General features: G+C 48.5%; 1 protein-coding gene across 2 annotated transcripts; it reads right to left on the bottom strand.

Annotated features, from left to right (window-relative positions):
• Window positions 1–1,852: 1,852 nt before the first annotated feature.
• Window positions 1,853–18,685, bottom strand: LOC115052442 (protein jagged-1a-like). 2 transcript variants are annotated; one of them, XM_029516584.1, is made up of 26 exons: window positions 18,463–18,685; window positions 17,444–17,749; window positions 13,138–13,195; window positions 11,053–11,310; window positions 10,708–10,768; window positions 10,210–10,340; window positions 9,940–10,059; window positions 9,268–9,381; window positions 9,056–9,169; window positions 8,100–8,213; window positions 7,788–7,834; window positions 7,503–7,676; window positions 7,139–7,289; window positions 6,890–7,054; window positions 6,689–6,802; window positions 6,500–6,613; window positions 6,072–6,185; window positions 5,882–5,998; window positions 5,381–5,408; window positions 4,858–4,943; window positions 4,668–4,781; window positions 4,267–4,376; window positions 3,948–4,178; window positions 3,616–3,747; window positions 3,385–3,535; window positions 1,853–3,149 (listed from the first exon to the last, which is right to left on the bottom strand). In XM_029516584.1, the coding sequence occupies exons 1-26, from the start codon at window positions 18,544–18,546 to the stop codon at window positions 2,626–2,628; spliced, it is 3,732 nt and encodes a 1,243-aa protein (XP_029372444.1). In that variant the 5' UTR covers window positions 18,547–18,685; the 3' UTR covers window positions 1,853–2,625. The 2 variants fall into 2 exon arrangements, with proteins under 2 accessions (XP_029372444.1, XP_029372524.1); XM_029516664.1 differs by having other exon boundaries at window positions 1,853–3,146.
• Between the last annotated feature and the right edge of the window lie 2,014 nt (window positions 18,686–20,699).

The following is a 20,699-nucleotide window of genomic DNA, read 5'->3' as shown; positions in this document are numbered from 1 at the left end:
TTTAGGCATCGAACTTCAAACCCCCGGGCAGCTCAGTGACAGCTTTACCCACCAGGCGTTCCTCAGAACATTCAGGAAGCTCTTATTCCTCCTGATGGTTCTTCCTGTTTCCTCCTTAAACGGATCTGATCGGCCCCCTCTGTGTGTTCCATCTTTGACAGTGACAGTTCACTTAGAAAAAGTTTGGTACAAAAGCACTGAAACTGTCCGAGAACATGGAGGAAGAGACCATCTGAGCCAGCACACATTAAATACTACAGAGGACGATTGGACACAGGTGAGACACATTAGGAGACGAGCAGAGGATCAAACAGCAGGAGGGCCAGGACCCAGAATTAGATGAGAGGAGAAAAAATAAGAAATGAAAAGCACAACTCAGCTGGACCCAACTGGATCAGCCCATAAAGACAGAGACGTGGACAGTCAGATATTCTGAGCTGATTTTTCATCATTACTGAGCAGAACTCCTGATCAGATAAAGACAGAAACACGAGAGGAACTTTTCTGTGGAGAAGGAAACGTCTGAACTGTCTAACAGAACCAGCTGAGTCTGGATCTGAGCAGAAAATGTCTCAACAGTCTTTTTTCGGCATTCGGGTTCTTCAGAGGATGAACGACTCGTGGTCTGTCCTTTCCTTCTGTTAATGCTGTTAGAGCAGTTAAAGTGTGTGTGATAAACAGGGTTAGGTCTGATTCTGGACCTGGTTCAAGGTTCTGCTTATTTACCCATAAAGACCGATGAACAACATCCGATCTGATCCGTGATTTCCTATAAAGTCAGGGTCGGTTCAGGTCCACTTTCTGCCTCAAACTTTTCTGAGATGTGGATTAAATGAAGCCTTACTGGAGTCCGGTTCAGTCCAGCTTGTTTTAATCAATGTGTGGTGATTCATCTCGTTGCTCCGACTCTAACTGGGATTAATTATCCATCTTGTCATTAACTGAAGAGAAACCAGCAGCTCTTTCAGCATCTCAGAGCTGTTACTGATCAGCTGATGTGGAATCAAACACAGTCCACGGTGAAACGTTTTAAACATGTCACCAAACTTTTCTCCCCAATGAGACGTTTTGTCAGACTCAGACAGGAAGTTGTGGCTGGGGGGGATTTTACAAACGAAGCAGCAGCTCGTCCTATAAACTCACAGATGGGTTCTGATCGGGATTCTCCTCCGCCTGAAAGTCACCACATTTGCATAATCACAGAAAAATGCACATAAGTGCAGCTTCCCCCTGATTGGACCATGGCGGAGCAGCCTGCGGTTATGATGAGTGCCTGGGAAAGCATATTGGTCCAAAATGTCTTGTGTTGTTTGTCTGTGGAGGACGGCCTCCAGAAGCAGGAAAGGCCGAGGACACGAAGTGACCTCTGCTTGCCCTCTTTAGCTGAGAGGACCAAAGTCTTCTCTGAGTGATGGACCCGTTTGGACTTTTCCTTTTATTGCTGCGGTTTTTATTGTAAATCACTTTTCACAAGCTGCAGGATTCAAATATCACAGGAGGAATTTTAATTATGTTAGAGGGAAACAGAAACAAAACTGGGGATGGGCGAGGGGGGCGTGGCTTCTGCCGGTTAACTAAGATGGCCGAGAGACAATAACTGTGAATGGTGCTTCTGTCTACTCACATTAATACAATATCAGGTCAAAGGTCACAGTCAGCCAAAGACTGTCTCTGATATTCAGATGCATCTTTCTGTATGATCAGGTCCGATCATTTTCACATAGATTTCAATGCAATCTGACTTTGTCCTATTGCTGAGAGTGTTGATCTGATCTCTGACCTTCGACCTTCCATGTCTGCGTCATATTTACTGATTTTTCTGAATGAGATGCAACTTTCTCTGAAAAACAACTATCAGTAACAGTCATTTATTTCTGAAGGTTCAAAAAGTGGCGAAGTAAACAAACGAGAAAAACAAACAAAAGACGACAGGCAGCCTGCACATGACAGCTCTCTTCAAGTACTTCCTCAACTACGCGTTTCTTATTCTGTACAAAAATAATACAAATTATTCATCTTGTGAAGATTTTTCTTTTCAGTGGCAGAATCAAATGTGTCTGCCACCAACGTTGGTTTGTGTGAACAAAAAAAACCAAAACAAAACACAAAAACCTGCAAACACAGAACCAAACACACAACGTACAAAACAGCTCACTGAGGCACGAAAATGCACAAATCCAAAAAATAAACTACTCTGTCAAGACTTTTGGCGTTGATGAAAAACAGGAAGTGTGACGCCTCCAAAGCTGTCAACTCTAAACTCATAAATAACAAAACAATCTTTATCCACAATTAAATTAATAAATCAAATATACAAAATGATTAATTAAAAATTATTTACACATCTATACAGACATTCTACAAAGGCCGCCCCCCAAACAAACAAATGAACAAAAACAAAATAAATATTTCTTTACTTGATTCATGAAACTGAAACGGAAGTCTTCAGGAACGCTGCTGCCTGCCCAACCATCAGCGATCCAGCCCGTCACGGCGGAGCGTTCAGACCAGTGTCAGTCAAAACATAAATTAAATCCAACGCTGTCGAACTCGTTCTAATTCACATCTGTACAAAACACAAAAACGAGGAGTTTCTGGTCTCCATCGGTCACTTGGACCCGTCAGCTATACGATAAACTCCGTCCTGCTGACGCTCTGCAGCCGCCTGTTGTCCTGTTTGCTTGTCCAGTGTGGCGGCCTTCCTGTCATGTGGCGAGGGGGCCGGTCCTCCCAGTCCACCAACGAGTACGCCGGCGGCGCCTGGTGGAACCTCGCCTTCTGCAGCCTCTTTTCCATCTCGTCCTCATCCGAGTGGCTCCCAGGGTCCGACTTCTTGATTTTGACGTTGACGGCGTTCTTGTCCTCGTAGAGGTGGTGATGGAGGAGCAGGTGGTGCTGCTGCTGGTTTGGCGGGTTTTTCTCAATGGGGTTCTTGATGTGGTTGAGCTGTTCGCGGGCGCCGCTGACGCTGTTGTGGACAGCGTTATTGTCCTCGGCCGAGGGCACCAAAGACGACGAGGCCTGTGTGCTGACCCCCGTGTGGGCGCTCTGCTTCCTCCGCCTCTTCAAGCACCACAGCAACATGGAGGCAACCACCAACGCCCAGATGGCGATCGCCACGGAGACCAGCAGGGGCACCAAGTAGTCTGCTGGACGGAGAGAGCGGCAGGTCAGTCAACGCCATCTCAGAATCTACAGCTGTTGTTTGCAGTCTTAAAGGGACGGTACCACTTTGAGTTAATGTAGCCTAGCTTAGCACAAAGACTGGAGGCAGGTGCAGAGTGTTAGCATCGCTCCCAAACCTGAAGCATCAGATTAAAAATGTGAGGAAACATTCTGCACAACACTTTTCAGAGTGAGGCCTGAAGTGGTGCAGCAGCTCACCGTCGGTGTCGTGGCTCTGCCGTCTCTGGACTCGAACCTCTGCAATGGCGCCGATGATGGAGCCGTTGACGCTTCTCCTGCTGACCTGATCCATGATGCTCTCCGTGATCTCCTTCACCAAAGTCTGGCCTTCCCTCTGGTCGTCCACAGACTGTCAGGAGAGACGCAGTCCAAATACGTGATAGAAATAAACTTGAGCTCTTTCAGTTGGTGAATCGACTCGCGACTTACGATGACGACGTGGATCTCGTTGTTGGTGCTGACTGACCGCTCACAGGTCAACGACACGGCCCAATCTGAGGACAAGTTCCTGACGACGTAGAGCGTCCTGAGCTCTCGACAGACCTCCTCCACTGTTACCCCCTGCACAGCAAAAACAGTTCAGTTGACATCTGACAGATGGATTAAAAATGTAGCTGCAATATAAAAGTTAGAAATTTAAAAAAAAATGTATAAACAAATGAAAATGTCAGTCAGCGGGTCCACATAAATGAGCTGGATATAAATATGTTGTTCCCTCAGTTACTGGACCCAGAGCAGCAGAAACAGGAAGCCCGGCTGACCTTTGCCATGGCGTCCCTGTTGAAGGTGAAGGTGACATTGGTGCAGCAGCTCTCTGGGTGACACCTGACTGAGGGAGGGGCACGGTGGGCGGAGCTCCAGCACTCCCCCTGACCGGGGCAGGGCTTCACGAAGCAGTGCTCGTCCTTGACGGCGACGCAAGTCTGACCGGCGGGACACTCGGAGCTGGGAGTCTTACTGTGGAGGCTGCAGGCCATCGGTCCACACCGGAGCTGCCGGAGACGAACGCCAGCGGAGGTTAGGTGGAGCTTACGACCTTCAGATTATTATTTAAAGAGTCCAGATGATCCTCAATCTCACCTTCGTGCAGGCGACTCTTCCATTGTGGCAGCGGCAGATGTTGCAGTCTTCATCCCACCTGCTTCCATCCAGAACCATCAGCCCTCCGACCAAACACGGCCTGCCCGATACTGCAGCACAAACCAGAGGTTGGACCACGACACCACCTCAGGCCAGAGACCTCGTTTCCTCCTCCCTCCCCCAAACTCCCATACCCAAACGATACTTTTAAAATGCTGCTTGACATTTTATTTTGAAAACTCCAGGGTTTTGTATTTTGAATGATGAATCGGTTTGATCAGCCTGATCTGACTGTGCTGAAACAACACGGTGGATGAATTAAAGTGTTCCCTCTCAGACAGTTTGTTAGAGTAAAGAAGATAAAGAGGGACGGAGTGGTGCTTTGCGGCGAGGAGGTTTACCTTCTTGGCAGCGCAGTCCGGTTCTTCCTGGCGGACAGACGCAGCGGTAACCGTTTATGTCATCCAGGCAAGTGGAGCCGAAGGCGCACGGTGACGACTGGCACTCATTGATGTCTGAGGAGGGGAATGTTTGTTGTTACTGTCGTCAGTTGTGTTCACAGGATGTCTATAAATGAAACTGAGAACTCACTGATCCTACAGTCCGGCCCGGCGAACCCTGGAGCACATTCACATCGATACCAGTTGTCTCCATCAACACACGTCCCGCTGTTATAGCTGCAGGATGACACAGATGATCAGACATCTAGGGGGCGCTCAGTTATAACAACACTTTCTGCAGAAATAAAAACTAAAATCAGTTTGAGTCCGCCATAATTTCCCACCGTCGCTGTAAATCAGACGGTCTGACCCAACCGAGCTGGAACCATCATTCTTCCCGAATCCTAATTATAGCCGTTTTTTCCCTGATCAGTGTTTTTCAGAGATATGAGCACTTTCTGACTCTGTGGTTTGGAGCAGATAAAAGCTAAACTGGCACAGACTTTGTTGTTTTGTTCTTGTTTTGTTCCAGATTTGATTTGGTGAAAGGACGAACGAGGAGGAGGCCAAATAAGGAGAGTTTAATGTGAGAATTGGAGGCCGGTCGCTCAACTCTGCTTGTTATTTCTTTTCAAAACCACAAGTCTGATGTCAAAAACAGCCGCTGAACTCACCAGGGATGAGGACTGCAGTCATTAGCATCTGGAAAATAAGGAGAATGTCATGTTAGACTGACTGCGTCCCTTCAGTCCAACTGTCCAAGTGTCTCGACATTTGCTGCACAGTTTGTCTTGTCAGCCATTTATGGTCCTCAGAGGATGAACACTGGTTCTTTTTATTGGGGACACTGAGCGAGATGTTCACATCACTGTCTGCTTTACTAAAATTAGCCGTAAAGCAGACTGCACTACAAACCCTGTTAGCTTTGTATGTCCTGTTGTGTTACGCGCCTTTACACTTTGCATTTCACAATAAATGGAAATGCTAAATTACTGACGTGTGAGCTGTGACTGTTTGTAGAATTCTGCCATATTAAACATCAGCAGCTAAAAATTTGCTCAGCATCATACATACAGTTTTCATTTCAACGTGCTGAATACTGTGTTAGCGTGCTAAATGCTTAATGGTTGCAGTTGAGCTCTGATGCTGGGGGTCAGCATTGTGCATTGACTCACTGTGGCTGCAGGTGGCGCCCTCCCAGCCGTCCTTACAGACACAGCTGAAGGAGTCTCCGCCCACCACGCAGGTCCCGCCGTTCTCACAGGGGCTCGGCAGGCAGCTGCTGTTCTTCCCTGGAGAGATAAACACAACCATCAGCCGCAGAGCCGACACACAACATACAAACAAGAGCGTCGTCAGACCAACCGATGTTACAGGTGGCGCCCTCCCAGCCGGCAGCACACTCGCACTTGAAGGCGTCTTCTTCGTCGTAGCAGGTTCCTCCATTGTTACAGGTGGCGCCGTCACACTGACTCTCTCCTGTGAGTGAAAGCAAACATTACATTGGTTGATTAGCATGCTAACTGCCAACATTTGGCCATTTAACAGCTAGCATCACATACAAGCTGTATGCACGGCACTGAAATGATTCGACTTTTAGTTTTAGCATGCTAATTCTTAGCATGTCAGAATGCTCTCAGAATTAAACCCACCTACATGCTAACATAAGACAGGTTTTGTGCTTTAGCACCAACGACGACACTAAAGCATAAAAAAAGACAAACATACAGCAAACTGAAAGAGTTTGATGCAGCATCCTCTGAAAAAGGAGTTTGGGGACTAAAGGGACTCACTGGAGCTGCAGGTCTTTCCCTTCCAGCCGTCGTTACATTCACAGTAGAAGTCGCTGACCAGGTCGCGGCAGACTCCTCCATTCTGACAGGGGGTGGAGCTACAGTCGTCGATGTCTGCACCACAAGACAAGCCAGGTGAACAACACAGCAGGGTGAGGAGGAGGAGTGACGAGGAGGAGGAGGACTCACTGTTCTGGCAGGTGAGGCCGTCCCAGCCTTCGGTGCAGATGCACTGATACTGACTGACTTTGTCGATGCAGGTGGCTCCGTTCAGACAGGGGGCGCCCTCACAGTCGTTAATGTCTGAGATGCAGAGAAACAGAATGAAAACAGAAACGTCTGAATTCTGTGAGTAAGGGTTAGTCAGTTAGTTAGGCGCCGTGCACTCACTCTCGTGGCAGTAAGTCCCGGTGAATCCCTCCTCGCACTCGCAGCTGAACTGACCGCCAGTGTGGCTCCGACACCGCCCGTGGGGGCCGCACACGTTGGACGAAATCAAACGCACACCCCCTGGTGTGCTGTTGGAAGCCACGGCCACTGTGCAGCTGTCAATCACTGTGGAGGAGGAAGTTTAAAGGGATTTGAAATTTTGTATCAACCGTTAGCTTCGCATAAGGCTGAACGAAGTGTGACAAAAACCTTTGCAGGGCGTCGTGCGGCAGTGGTCCTTCAGGCGTGAGCAGTTCCTTCCCTCGTAATCTTCCTGACACTCACAGATGTAGTCAGACGCCAGGTTAAAACACTGGCCACCATTTTGACACGGACTGTGGAGGCAGTAATCATTGTCCAGCTGTGGACCAGAGAACAAGACGAGGACAGGTCATTCCTCCGTCTTTATGACGCCTGACCAATAGGCATCTCCATGGTAACCGCCTCCAGTTCACACTGTATGCTGCTATTGGCTCCGCTGCGTGATGTCACAGCCAAAACCAAATGAAGAAACAGTTTGCTGGATGCAGAAGCTGGAAGCTAAAAGGTCACGTCAGTGTTTATTGAGGCTCACCTGACAGCGACTCCCAGAGAATCCCGGTGGACACAGGCAGTGGAAGCCGTTAACCTCATCGTGGCAGCGGCCGCCGTTGAGGCACGGCCCCGTGGCACACTCGTCAACGTCTTTCTCGCAGTGTTGGCCCTCGAAACCCGGAGAACAGACGCACCTGTAGCTGTTCACCAAGTCCTGGAGTTATGACGGAGAGAAAATATTCATCTACATGACAAGAAGGAGAACAGGCTGCGTATCTTCTATTTGGAAATGAAAACGTTTCGTCCAAACACACACACCCCTCACCCTGCATGTGGCTCCGTTCTGACATTGGTCCTGACAGTCGTCGATATCTGCAGAAGCAATTCACAACAAGTGTCACTGTGAACTTCTGAATCAAGTCCTTAATGTCTTGTTCTGGTTGCGAATAAAAATTGTGAGCAAAAAACCTTTTAAATGAAGGACGGAAAAATTTAATTTAAACATCAGAAGGTTAAAACCTTCCAGTGTGATTTTGTATCACCGAAAAGGTCCAACTGCAGATCATTGCTGTAGCTGTTGCCTCATCATGCCCCGCCCCCCCCCCGTCCCTGCCCCCGCCCAGAGCGTCTCACTCACTGATGTCACAGTTTTGGCCCGTCCAGCCGGGACGGCACTCACAGAAGTATCCTCCGATCAGATTTCTGCAGGAGTTGGCGTTGACACAGGGGTTGTCGTCACATTCGTTGGCATCTGAAACGCAACAGGAAACAGACTTCAGGGTGGGCGGGGCTTCACAGAGCGCCGACACGGCTGGTGTCTCAACAGGTTTATCGTTTGTATTTCATGATGTGATATTTTTGAATGGGATCACGTTCACACTGCACAGAAGTTCAGCTCTTCAGAGCAGCTAGCATGTTTATAGACGGAACAAATGTTGGATTTCAAAATTAAAGATGTTTTTCAGGGTTTTGTTGTTAACGTCTCACAAGCTTGTTTGTTGACTTCATGATTCTGTTTAACGTTTCAGCATTTAGCTTCATTCTTCTCCTTTAAAGTACAACATGTTGTTTTAATGGTGTTTCACTAGTTTTTACCATCTCACTGACATCAGTGAACAAACAGGGACACAGAGGTCAAAGGTCAGGAGCCCCCCATCGCCACCAACAGATGGAACATGTGTCATTCCTGAGTATCTGCCGGTGGAACGTAAACAATGTTAATGCTTCATTTTGAGTCTGTTCAGAAAGCTGTGGGTGAGTCCAGAGTCAGGGAGCCGGAACCAGAGCTGGCAGAACGAACCAACCAGCCACAGCTAAAGGTTGAGGAGCATGTGGTTGGCAGTTTGCAGACGGTGGAGGATTAGCGCTGTGGTGGGGCGAGCTCGGGACCTGAGCCTCCAAACCACAACCGTTCCTCCAGAGAGCATCCATCCTGGAGATCAGAAACTAGACCTCGGAAGTACGACAGGAAAGAGGCGGAGGACAGAACTCCGACCGATGGAGGTCGACATACAAACATATACCAAGTTCAACTGAGCAGATGGATCCAAAACTCTAAAAACAAAGACAACATCACCCTGACGGAGCACTGACCGATGAGGCAGGTCTTTCCGGCCCACTGAGGAGGACACGTGCACTTGAACCCATTAACAAGGTCCTGGCAGGTTCCTCCATGACTGCAGGGGTTCTCCAGACACTCGTCCACATCTGAGACAGACAGAGACGAGACGAGGTCGACCGAACTGTTAACCTTCTGCACGAGCTCAAAAAGGGATGAAATGAGTCAGAGCGAGAGGAGGTCTTACTGATGGAGCAGGAAGGTCCGGTCCACCCGGCGGTGCAGCGACACACGAAGCCCTGATTGGTCTCCACACAGCTGCCTGCATTCAGACAGGGACTGGACAGACAGGCGTGGTCCGCTGTGGAGACACAGATGGCCTTTGACCCCTTTTCACTGTCTATCTAATCACAATAACAAACTGACACACACCGATGAGCCAGAACATTAAGACCACCTGATCCTGGAGGTCTGGATCCAGACTTCAGCCTCCATGGGTCTGGACTTGTTCTGGATTAAGCTCTGCCAGATCATCCCCAGGTGGGAAAACCTGATCAGTCCGACAGCTTTCTTTCAGAACCAGCAAGAACTTCTTCAGCAGCTCTTCCGTTGGATAAGACCATCAGTGACCTTTGACCCCTGACCCTGTGGCCTTCCTTCTGGTAGGCACTGGTCCCTGCAGACCAGGATCATCCCTCAGAGCTGGGGCGTTAGGCCCCGCCCACTGACTGGTATCCATGGGAACCAGGTAATCATGGTTATTCCTCTCACCTGTCAGTGGTCATAATGTTCTGGCTGATGGGTTAATATCTTTTTGTTAACTCCAGCTATGTTAAGCCCTAACGGTTCATCAGCTGAGGAGCAGGAATGGGATCGGACTGTGATGTCATCAAAGCAGGACCAATAGATCGTGACCTACCTCTCTGACAGTTGACCCCAGAGAAGCCGTCGGGGCAGGAGCAGTGGTATTTGTCCGGTCCCGTGTTGCTGCAGGTTCCTCCGTTCAAACATGGCTGCCGCGTCCCACACGTGTTCAGATCTGACGAGACCAAAAAAAGAGATTTAACCTTTCATCAGGCTGGTCCGATTTGGGCCGTCAGTCAGCTGCACCCATCAGGAGCTCAGGACAGCCGGCGACCATTACCTGCCCTGCCAAAATAAAAGCTGCAGCACTTTGCGGTGTGCTTACCTTTGTCACACAGTTGGCCTCCATAGTTGGTGTCACAGAGACACTGCCAAGGCTCCACACAGCTGCCATGAACACAACCAGGATGAGGAATACACTGATCACAGTACTCCCCCTGCCAACCATACAGACACCTGACACACACACACACACACACACATTATTGGTGGTTGAAAATGTCTGGATGAATATTTTTACATATTTCATTCAATTCAATTAAAGAAGTCAAATAAACTGTCAGTTCAATGTTTACCAAAGTAAAAACTGAGGATAAATATATTAATCATTATCATGTCTCTGGTCTTTTATTTTGAAGGGCTCGTATCCCTCAGAAGATATATTTAGGTTCTAACAACCAAAAACCCTCTCAGTGTGTCAGTGTCTTCCATCTCCTCTCTCTGCTGCTCCAGAGAAATGATCAACAGATGGCACCTTCGACACTGGAGGTCTACCTTCAGACCGAATGGACGGCCTTCAAAGCAGATAAATGTTGGCTCTCACTTGCACTCTCCGGGGACTTTACAGGATCCGTGTTCTGTGCTGCAGCCCTGTCTGCAGATCGCTGCACAGAGGGACAAAAAGCAAACATGAGAAGATTCATTTATTCTCTTTGTTTCTGTCGGTGCTCAGACTCGGAGGTCGTGGGTTGGGGTTTGAAGTTTCCCAAAGGCATCTGAAAGCACCAACAGAAAGAAACGTCCCTGCTCTCCACTGTACTTCCATACTACAATAAAATGTACTTTGATCGTTCGATGGTTCATCTCAGCAGCATTGGAGTCTCTCAGTTGATTGTCAGAATAAAAGCAGAGAAACCGCAGACTGCCAGAAATGGAGCGGCTGACTCACCGGTGTTACAGTCCGGACCGGACCAGCCCTCCAGGCACGTCTTGTTGCCGTTGTGGTCGCACTCGTAGTGGCCGAAGAAGTCGTCCCGCGGCCGGCAGAACTTGTTGCAGCCGAAGCCGTAGTAGTGCTCGTCGCAGCTGAGGCGGACCTGGAAGTGGAACTGGGCCACGGGGCCGTTGTGCTTCAGGCTCTGCCACTGGCGGCCGGGGTTGATCATCCCAGAGTGGACGGCTTTCTCGATCAGCCCCCCGCTGGTGCCTGCGGAGGTTGGAGCAGGTTGGATCAGTGTGAGAGGAAACACTGAGGTGAGCCACAGCAGGGCTCTTAATTTGAAAGAACCACAGACACATTCAGAAGATGAAGACGGTGAATGTTTTTAACCAAATCTCCAAACTGAGCTGTCTTTAAAACAACAAAGAAGCCAAACAGCCAAACACCAGCCGCCGCTGGAATATTCCACGGCCTGAAAATGCTGAGCTGCTCTGTGATATTTCACCGGTGGGGTGGAAAGTGTGGTCGGCCCGAGGTGATGGCGTCTTGTTTAACCGCTGAGCAGCCCGACCAGGTAACGTAGTGCCGCCGAGCTGGAAGCAAACTGTGACACTTCACATCACCATGGAGAATAGGTGAAAGAGAAAAGGTGCTAAAGATGGCACCCAGGTAGGAGGTCGGAAAAACCGTTAAACCTCAAAAAAGAAAAAAGCCTGGATCTGCTCCGTCCACAATATTTGAGCAAATATTCAAATGTAGCACCTGATTGGTGAGTCCAGGTCCAGACCGCCGTCCTCCACCGGTCTGAACTGCAGAACATTAAAATAGCTCATAATGTGACCCCTCATAAACAACAACATTACTACTGATAATAATAATAATAATAATAATAATGTGTGCAGTCACGGTTCTCCTTCCACATCAGTGACCTGAGCTGAACTGCATTGGGGGAGGGGGCATGTAGGCATTTGTTCCAGGCCACGTGCCGGAGGTCACCTCTCCTGTCCATGCTAAGTGGGGCGGGGGGGGGGGGGGGGGGGGGGGGGGGCAATATTTGTTCTGCTCTCGTTTGGCTCAGTTTTTCTGAACGAACCGTCCAAATCTCACTCGGAGACTCACCCTCCTGTCCTCACCTTAACCCCGCCCCCCTCACCGTGGAGTAGGTGAGGGGGTCAGCCGACTTCACACTGGGCCTATAATGGTTCCCTGCGAGACGCCAAATACAGCACTGAGCCAACACTCCTGCTCCGAGCGCCGGCCGACAAACACAACTCAAACACACAGACACACACACACACTTGTGTCCTTTCAGCCAGTTTTCTGAATGAGACTCCGACTCTGAGGCAGATAATTTTACAGTCTGGAGTTTAATCAGACTCATTAAATTCAATGGTTCCATGTAATTTACACAAATTTGAGTTTTCTAACTAAATTCAAATTAAATGTCTTAATTTCTGCTGGCACCTGAAATCATTTACGTGAATATTTCAGATGATTTCATTCATTTTTTTATGTTTTTCTTAACTTTTGCAAATGCTGAAATTATAGTTCGAACAATTTATTTATTTGCTTTATATTTGTAATTGTTGACTTTTTGATTTTATTTGTATCTTTGATATTTAAAAATTATGAAACTACATTTGTTGAAAAATTATCACAAAAACTTTAATTCACTCAAAAGTTTCAAACAAAAACTTAAAACAGCTGAACAACTAAAAGCTTCCAATTTCATGTCATATAATATAAATTATCCTTAATCACTGTTGTTAGCTGAGTTTGTTTTACTGCACACAGACGTTTGTAGACTTTGATCGTTTTATGTTTTTTTCCCTGAAGCATTCTGATTGTTCAGCATGAAAGCTGATCTGTAAATAAAGTTCTGAGGATTCTTTGTATAAAACTGACCCACACAAGTTTCCACTGGATGGTCTCTGTTCAGCTTTCATCTCACTTCAGTCTCTGTCTCCTCACTGTTTGCAATAATTTGTCAACGAAGTTAAATAAATAATGAATTACCAAAAGGTCAAAGGTCACAGGCATTTCAATAGGAAACAGAGCAGAGAGGATGATGATGATGATGAAGGTCATACTCACTGCTTGAAGTTGAGCCATTGTTGAAGTCCAAGGCCTCCACAATCAACGCATAGGACCTCTACACACAGACACACACACACACACGCACACACACACACACACACACACATTAAGGAATGAAAAAAAAAAAAAAATCTTCATGTTAAAGATTATAAACAGTAATGAAACACTTTACTTCTTCATATTAAACATGAAGGTAAATAAAACCTCATTCTTTAAAACATGAGTACATTTTTTCCACCAACAACAGCAACAACTGAAATTAAACATGGAGGTTAAAGTCACATCATTTTAGGGGTGTGTGTGTGTGTGTGTGTGTGTGTCATTGTGGTTTTAGGGCCTCCTTCTCTTTCTATAGTGACACTCTCCCTCCAACATTCACACAATCTGAACTTGGAACTCAACGTCAACCAGGCCCCAAAAATAGCAGCTGTGTGTGTGTGTGTGTGTGTGTACGCAGAGTCTTGCAGGAAAAGGAGGAGCTGGCCTGCTCTGTCCTGATTGGGTGGTCCAGTCTGTCAGTCACACAGTAGCCCCGCCCCCAGCCCCACCCCTCTTTCCTGCTCTTTTCCCCTCTAAATGGAGCATCGTTTAAAATAAATAACATGTATTTCAGACTGAGACCACAAACTCATCAGGAAACTGACTAGGAGGAGAGACATTTTCCCATAGACTTCAATATGAGGGAGGAGGAGGGACATTTTCCCATAGACTTCAATATGAGGGACCCATAGACTTCAATATGAGGGAGGAGGAGGGACATTTTCCCATAGACTTCAATATGAGGGACCCATAGACTTCAATATGAGGGAGGAGGAGGGACATTTTCCCATAGACTTCAATATGAGGAGGAGGAGGGACATTTTCCCATAGACTTCAACATGACCTGTCTTCTTTGTCCATTAGATAGAATGAAGGTTTAAGGGTCTTTGGCCTCAGGTCTCTCGTCCTCCCGTCCTCCCGGTCTCCCGTCCTCTCGTCCTCCCGTCCTCTCGTCCTCTTGTCCTCTTGTCCTCTTGTCCTCCCGGTCTCCCGTCCTCCCGGTCTCCTTGTCCTCTTGTCCTCTCGTCCTCCCGTCCTCTTGTCCTCTCATCCTCTCGTCCTCTTGTCCTCCCGTCCTCCCAGTCTCCTTGTCCTCTTGTCCTCTTGTCCTCCCGTCCTCCCGTCCTCCCGGTCTCTCGTCCTCCCGGTCTCTCGTCCTCCCGGTCTCTCGTCCTCCCGGTCTCCCGTCCTCCCGGTCTCCCGTCCTCTTGTCCTCGTCCTCTCGTCCTCTCGTCCTCTCGTCCTCCCGTCCTCCCGGTCTCCCGTCCTCTCGTCCTCTCGTCCTCCCGGTCTCCCGTCCTCCCGGTCTCCCGTCCTCCCGGTCTCCTTGTCCTCTTGTCCTCTCGTCCTCCCGTCCTCTCGTCCTCTCGTCCTCTCGTCCTCTTGTCCTCCCGTCCTCCCGTCCTCCCGGTCTCCCGTCCTCTCGGTCTCCCGTCCTCTCGGTCTCCCGTCCTCTTGTCCTCTTGTCCTCCCGTCCTCCCGTCCTCCCGTCCTCTTGTCCTCTTGTCCTCTTGTCCTCTCGTCCTCTTGTCCTCTCGTCCTCTTGTCCTCCCGGTCTCCCGTCCTCCCGGTCTCCTTGTCCTCTTGTCCTCTCGTCCTCCCGTCCTCTTGTCCTCTCGTCCTCTCGTCCTCTCGTCCTCTCGTCCTCCCGTCCTCTCGTCCTCTCGTCCTCTTGTCCTCCCGTCCTCCTGTCCTCTCGTCCTCCCGTCCTCGGTGGTCTGACCCACGCTGCCCACGCAGATCGAGCCCAGCTGACGGAGTCGACAGCAGCTAGATAAACTGGCTCGTTCACAGATTAGCGGTTAGCTGCTGACAGGATTATTGGAGCTTAATGAGCTGTGAAGGCATCACACCAGAAGAGCTGACTGAAGATGGAGACGTGGTGGAGTTTCTACCTTCACAAAGCTGGACGTGATACCGGAGAAGTCCACAACAAGCAAACATCTCAGCCGCCAAACAGGAAACACTTCGTCCAGATTTCATTAAATTCAACATCACAGTCTCCGTAAACCTGCCCTTTTATTTTGAAGGGTTGGCAACCAAAAGAAGACTAATTTTCTGTATTTTATATTTCACGTAAACACACGGGATGAAGGGGCCAGGTAGGTGGAGTTCGGGGGTGTGGCTGAAGCTGGTGACATCACAAAGTCCCAGAGGTCCTGACGGCTGGTTTTAAGGTTCCGTTTCTGAATGCAGACTGTGAAGGTTCCTCTGAGGACGGAGACCTTTAACTGGATTAATGCAGAACCTGGACCTGATTTAGAGTCAGAGACCAGATGGACCTTTGCAGGTGATGTTCTTTTCTTGCTGACAAAGTTCCGAAGTGAATCCCGACCTGGTCCTGGTCTGGTCGCTCCACGGAGTGCGTCATGGCTGCAGTGTACCACGGCGCTGTTTACCCCAACGCCACATAACTGCCACTAATGCAGAACTGAAAAGCCTCAGAGCAACTCTTGCAACATCCTTGCGTCAACTCTCTGGCTGAAACTCGATCTCGATCCTGATTCTGGAGGAAAAATAAACATGTTGCCCACCGAACGCGGTGGGTGGGACCGGGTGCAGGAACCTGACAGCTGGTCACCTGCCAACACGTTCCACTCATTTCTTGCCAAAACATCTAGCAGCATTCATCCAGATACAGCTGAAGATTTCCCATCATCCCCATCCCTTTGATTGTTTGATGGAGGAGGTGGAACTGCTTTCTCTGGCTGCAGGCTCCGTGCGGGAAAACAGTTCAGCAGTGAGAGCGAGGCGACATGTGGAGGCAGGTCCAGGCGGGAGGAAGGACACACTGAGGCCCAAAACAGAGAAACTTCCAGACCTGATGAGGACACGATGATGTCAACAACAAAACAACAACAGCCAAAGATGATGTCCAGGTTCTGCACGAATCCGGTTAAAGCTCCCTCTCAGTCTGGAGTCACAGCGTGAACCTGACAGGACTTCTGGGACTTCGCCTTGTCATGTTTGAATGTCAGTGTCGTCGTTTCTCTGCTTTATTCTGTCGTCTGTCAGTTAAACAGACCCTCCTTTAGTTGTTTTCTGTTGCCTCGGTTACAACATGGCTGCGCCGCCGTGTCGATGGAAGCGTGACTGACGGCTTTGAGGAGTCCGTGTTAACACAGAGCGATAACACGGCTGCGACAAGAGGTCAGGCTAATCTGAGGTTTGACAGATCGGTGGGAAAAAGCCTCATGGGAACCGGCGTGATGAAAGGCAGGATGGGAAATAACCACAGAGGGACTCAGAAGTGCTCCCTCTCACCCCAGAATGCAATGGGACAGTTATCAGTGCGAACTGTGGGCCAATCAGGGCTCAGCATCGCTCAAAGAAAAGGAGGAACAGCTCGAGCAGAACCAGGTTCTTCGGTTTCGGGCCAAACTACAAACACCATTTTTGTTCATGAAACTTTTTTTATTTTTTTTTTTAAATCATCACAATGTTCTTAACTTCTCCTGTTCTGACTCTGTTCATTCACCCAAGATCCTCTGCTCTTCGCCATCATCATCATCCTCAGCGCTTTAAAACAGGTTCCTGAGGTCATAACAACAAACACAGGCTGATGTTATCACCCCCATGTCGGCACACTGACTCCGCCCCCCTCGCCGGGCCGGCTGCTCAGCTGACGGCAGTCTGGGACCGAGCACGCGAGTCTAACGCCGCAGATGTTGAACATAAAAACAAAAGACTTTTGTGGTTGTGAGGAATCTAAAATCCGGTTCTTCAGTCTCTGGACACAGACCCTGCTGGGGTTGACCTCTGACCTCCTGTGGACAGACTCTGAAGCTCAGAAATGTCCTGCTCCGGAGGCTTCAGCTCACAGACTGACGGTGATGTCATGGTGGGTAATGACATCATCACGAACCAGCTGCACCTCAATCCAACCACGCCAAAGGTCAACAACAACAACAACAACAACACGAGAGAGACCCGATCCAGGTCCAGACTGATCCGTCTGAAAGGATTTATGAATGAACTCTGATCTCATCGTGACGTCGACATAAATGAGTGAAAAGTTACAATTATGAAATAAAATGATCTTAACGGCTAAAACAAAAAGCAGACGAAGGTCGTCCAGAACAAACCAGTCTGGACCGGACTTCAAGAAGAGACTCAAAACTATAAAACCTTCCTGACCTTTGAACTCTCACATTTAAGACCTGTCAAACACAGATCGCTGCGACCTTTGACCTTTTCACTGATGATGAAAAGGAACCACCAAACTGCACCAGCAGGCCTCAGAATAAAGAACCTTCGGACTCACCGGCCACGCGAAGCTGAACGGCAGCGTGATCTTTGCTTGGTCGCTCTTGGCGTTGCGTAGAGAGAAGGTATTCCCGCCGAGCACGGGCGTGGAAGCGGCGCCGAAGCTGCAGGGCCCGGCCGAGGACACCTTCAGCTGGTACTCCTTCAGGCACACCCGGAAGTAGGTGTCGCACTCGTCTGTCGTGCATCGCTGATCGCCGGCCGGTTCTCTGGGGCCGTCGCAGCAGGCGCCGCTCTGCAGCCATCCGTTGACGTTCTGCATGGACAGAACCTGAAGCTCAAAGTGTCCCGAAGCCGAAGAAACCTGCAGAGAAGGTGGACAGGTGAGTCAGCGACAGGAAGTCAGACCAACGCAAAGTTCTACTGAGGAGGTCGGCGAAGGCCGGATCCAGATTCTTTTTCAGTCTGAGCAGCCTCAAGTTCAGTTCCGGCTTTTGATCTGCAGGTCTCAGGAGCCGCAGGAGAAGGTGTGTTCGCTGTTACATTCAGCTGCCAATAAAATCCACGTTTTAGCCACCAAACCAAGCGAACGGCGGAAACAGCGTCACTCGCTGAACTTTGAGTCACAGCAGCCGTTCGGCCCCGAAGACTGGAAGAGACAGAGACTCAAAACATTTTGGTCTTTCTGCTCCTCCGAGACCTTCAGCGTTTAAAACACAAATGTGTGTTCTGCAGGATTCGAATCACATCAACATAAAGCTTCGACACACCGACATGAATCTGCCAGAAACTAACTGACAAAGATGATTCTGAATAAAGAGACGCATCAGATCAGAGTCCAGCAGAGTCCGCCATCAGACCAGAATCCGGATTATAGTGACACAAAGCAGCCTGACTCAGATGGATTCAGTGTCCCATCAAAAAACGACTTCTTCATGCACACAGCTGTAAATATTCAGCTTTTACATTCCAAAATAACCTGAAACTGCTTTTTTTCTTTCAACACATTACTTTCATCATGAAACGGTGATGGAGAACTTCAGGCAAAGTTTTAACGTCAGCGGGACTCTGGTTTACCTGGATCCGGGCACAGAGCAGCAGCAGCGGCAGGCTGAGGGCAGCGAGGCCGGGGAGGAGCCCGGAGCTCCGGCGGACGGTCATGCCGGCGGCGGGCTGCTGCCGGCGGATCCCGGTGCTCGGTGCTGGTCGGTCCGGTCCGGTCCGGTCCGGATGCTCCTGTGCGGACCTTTGTGTCTTTGTCCCGGTGCCGGTCTGTGTGCAGGCCGACTCTCTGCAGCCGGAGCCCGGACAGCTGATGGAGCGGCGGCGGGGCAGGCTGGGTAATATCCACCGGCCGGGGGGAGGGGCCGGGCCCGGGGCCACGCCCTTTATGAATATTAATGAGCCGCGGTTCACATGGAGGTGGAGTGCCTTCACACCTGGGTGATAATTACAGGAGCTGTACGGAGGCCCGGACGGGCCAAAACGCTTCTTGTTCTTCTTTTGTTGCTTTTAAAAAACTCAAATTCCAAAACAAAAGAAAACTGATCGTCCTCAAATTCCTGTTAGCTGACACACAGGCCTTTATTAATTCTTTTTATTCAATATTAAAAAATCGCCTAAAGCTTTATCAAACACTTCCCAACTTATTTGGACACAAACCTTCAAAATAAAAGCCCTCTAGTCGTGTAACAAGTGTTTAATTCCTAAAAAAAAAAAAAAAACTAAAATCAGCTACAATCTTCAACATTTACTCAACCGTCATCATCATCATGCTTTTTTGTTTCTAATTCAACATTCTGTTTTTTTGTTGATGAGACTATTAATTAAATGTAATCAGTTATGAATTTGGTGATTTGGTGGTCACAGCTACTAAAAACAAAACATCACAAACATTTTAACGTAAAAACACCGCAGTCTGTTCAGATAAATACTGAGGAAGCGATAAACAGAATATTTTATTGGTTGACGTTTATTTCAAATGATTGAATGTTGTGACAAAGGCGCAGTGTATTTTAGAAACAGACCATACAAAATAAAATGTCATGTTGTGGCCACAGACTGTGTAAATCTATAGAGAAATGTGTGAATGTGGGAGTGGAGGAATGAAAGGGGGTATTAGGGGCTGCTGGGGGGGTCGGCCGAGGTGGTTGATGTTTCTTCATGAAATGGAGCCTGAGCGACAGAACAAAGGTGCCTCCTCTTTATTCTCAAATTAGAGCAGCTGGGCTCTTTTCCCCAGAGGAGCCCCATGAATAGATTATTGGGCTGCTGTCATGGAGGAGAGACAAAACACCCCCCCAAATAAAAGCCCCTCCCTCCCTCTCTGCCTCCTCCCCACCCCCTCTGCTGGGACTCCTGCACCAGGTTTCGGGACTCTGTTTTGATAATTAAAATGCCGCTTGTTCATGAAACAGCACACATTTATTTTCGACATGGCCTTAAAATTAAAGTGTGTCCATTAAACTTAATGTTTGTGTGAAAACCCCGCTGAGGGTTTTTAACATCAGTAAATCAGCAGAAGGCTGCGGCTGTTTGCAGAGCTGCTTCATTTCACAAAGCAAAGAGCAGCTTCATCTAATGACATTTCCCTCAAACACACCGAGGACAGTAAGGCATCTGTCAGTAAACAGAGGAAGAGATGCCTCTGAGCTTTTTACTGCCGCTGCCGTCACCTGAGCTCCGGATCAGAGCACCAGCTGAAAGCAGCAACACCGAAGCTGTCTGACCATTCAAACAAAGTTGAATGGACACACTTTAATTAACGGCCATGTTGAAAATAAATTTGTGCTATTTTATGGACCACATCTGGAAGATTTCAATTGCTACTTAGCTAACGTTCACATAAAGAGCCCTGAAGCGTTTCAGCCACTTCAGAATGTCTGAAGTTGGTTTTCAGAGTTTCATCACGTTTCAGCAACGACGTCAGAGGACAACAGAAGAGCAGGCTGTTCTGGAGCTCATTAAATGTCCTGCATATTAATCCTACGGTGGCCTGTGAGGGACATTAGCTATTCAACTAAAGCTCATCAATGAATTGACGACAGTCCGACTCTCTGACTCCTTCTGTGTGTTTATCCGTCCGTTCTCATCCTCCATCTTTGATAGTGATGTCTTGAGTCACCTCTCCACGTCAGACGCTCCTTTTTTTATTTTAAGGTTGTTTTTTTATTATCTAAGGTGTAAAAATGGTTAAAAACTGAATTATCATATGAAACTGTACAGAGCGTGCGTGTGTTCCCTCCTCACCACCAGTTTTAGATCAGCTGATGTTGTCTTTCACGGTTTGATGCAGTCACATCAGGAATTTTCTC

The sequence above is a fragment of the Echeneis naucrates genome, chromosome 1 (genome assembly GCF_900963305.1).
Source record: "Echeneis naucrates chromosome 1, fEcheNa1.1, whole genome shotgun sequence".
NCBI classification, from domain to species: Eukaryota; Metazoa; Chordata; class Actinopteri; order Carangiformes; family Echeneidae; genus Echeneis; species Echeneis naucrates.
Note: the sequence above shows the minus strand (reverse complement) of the source record. Positions and strands in the feature narration are given on the sequence as shown.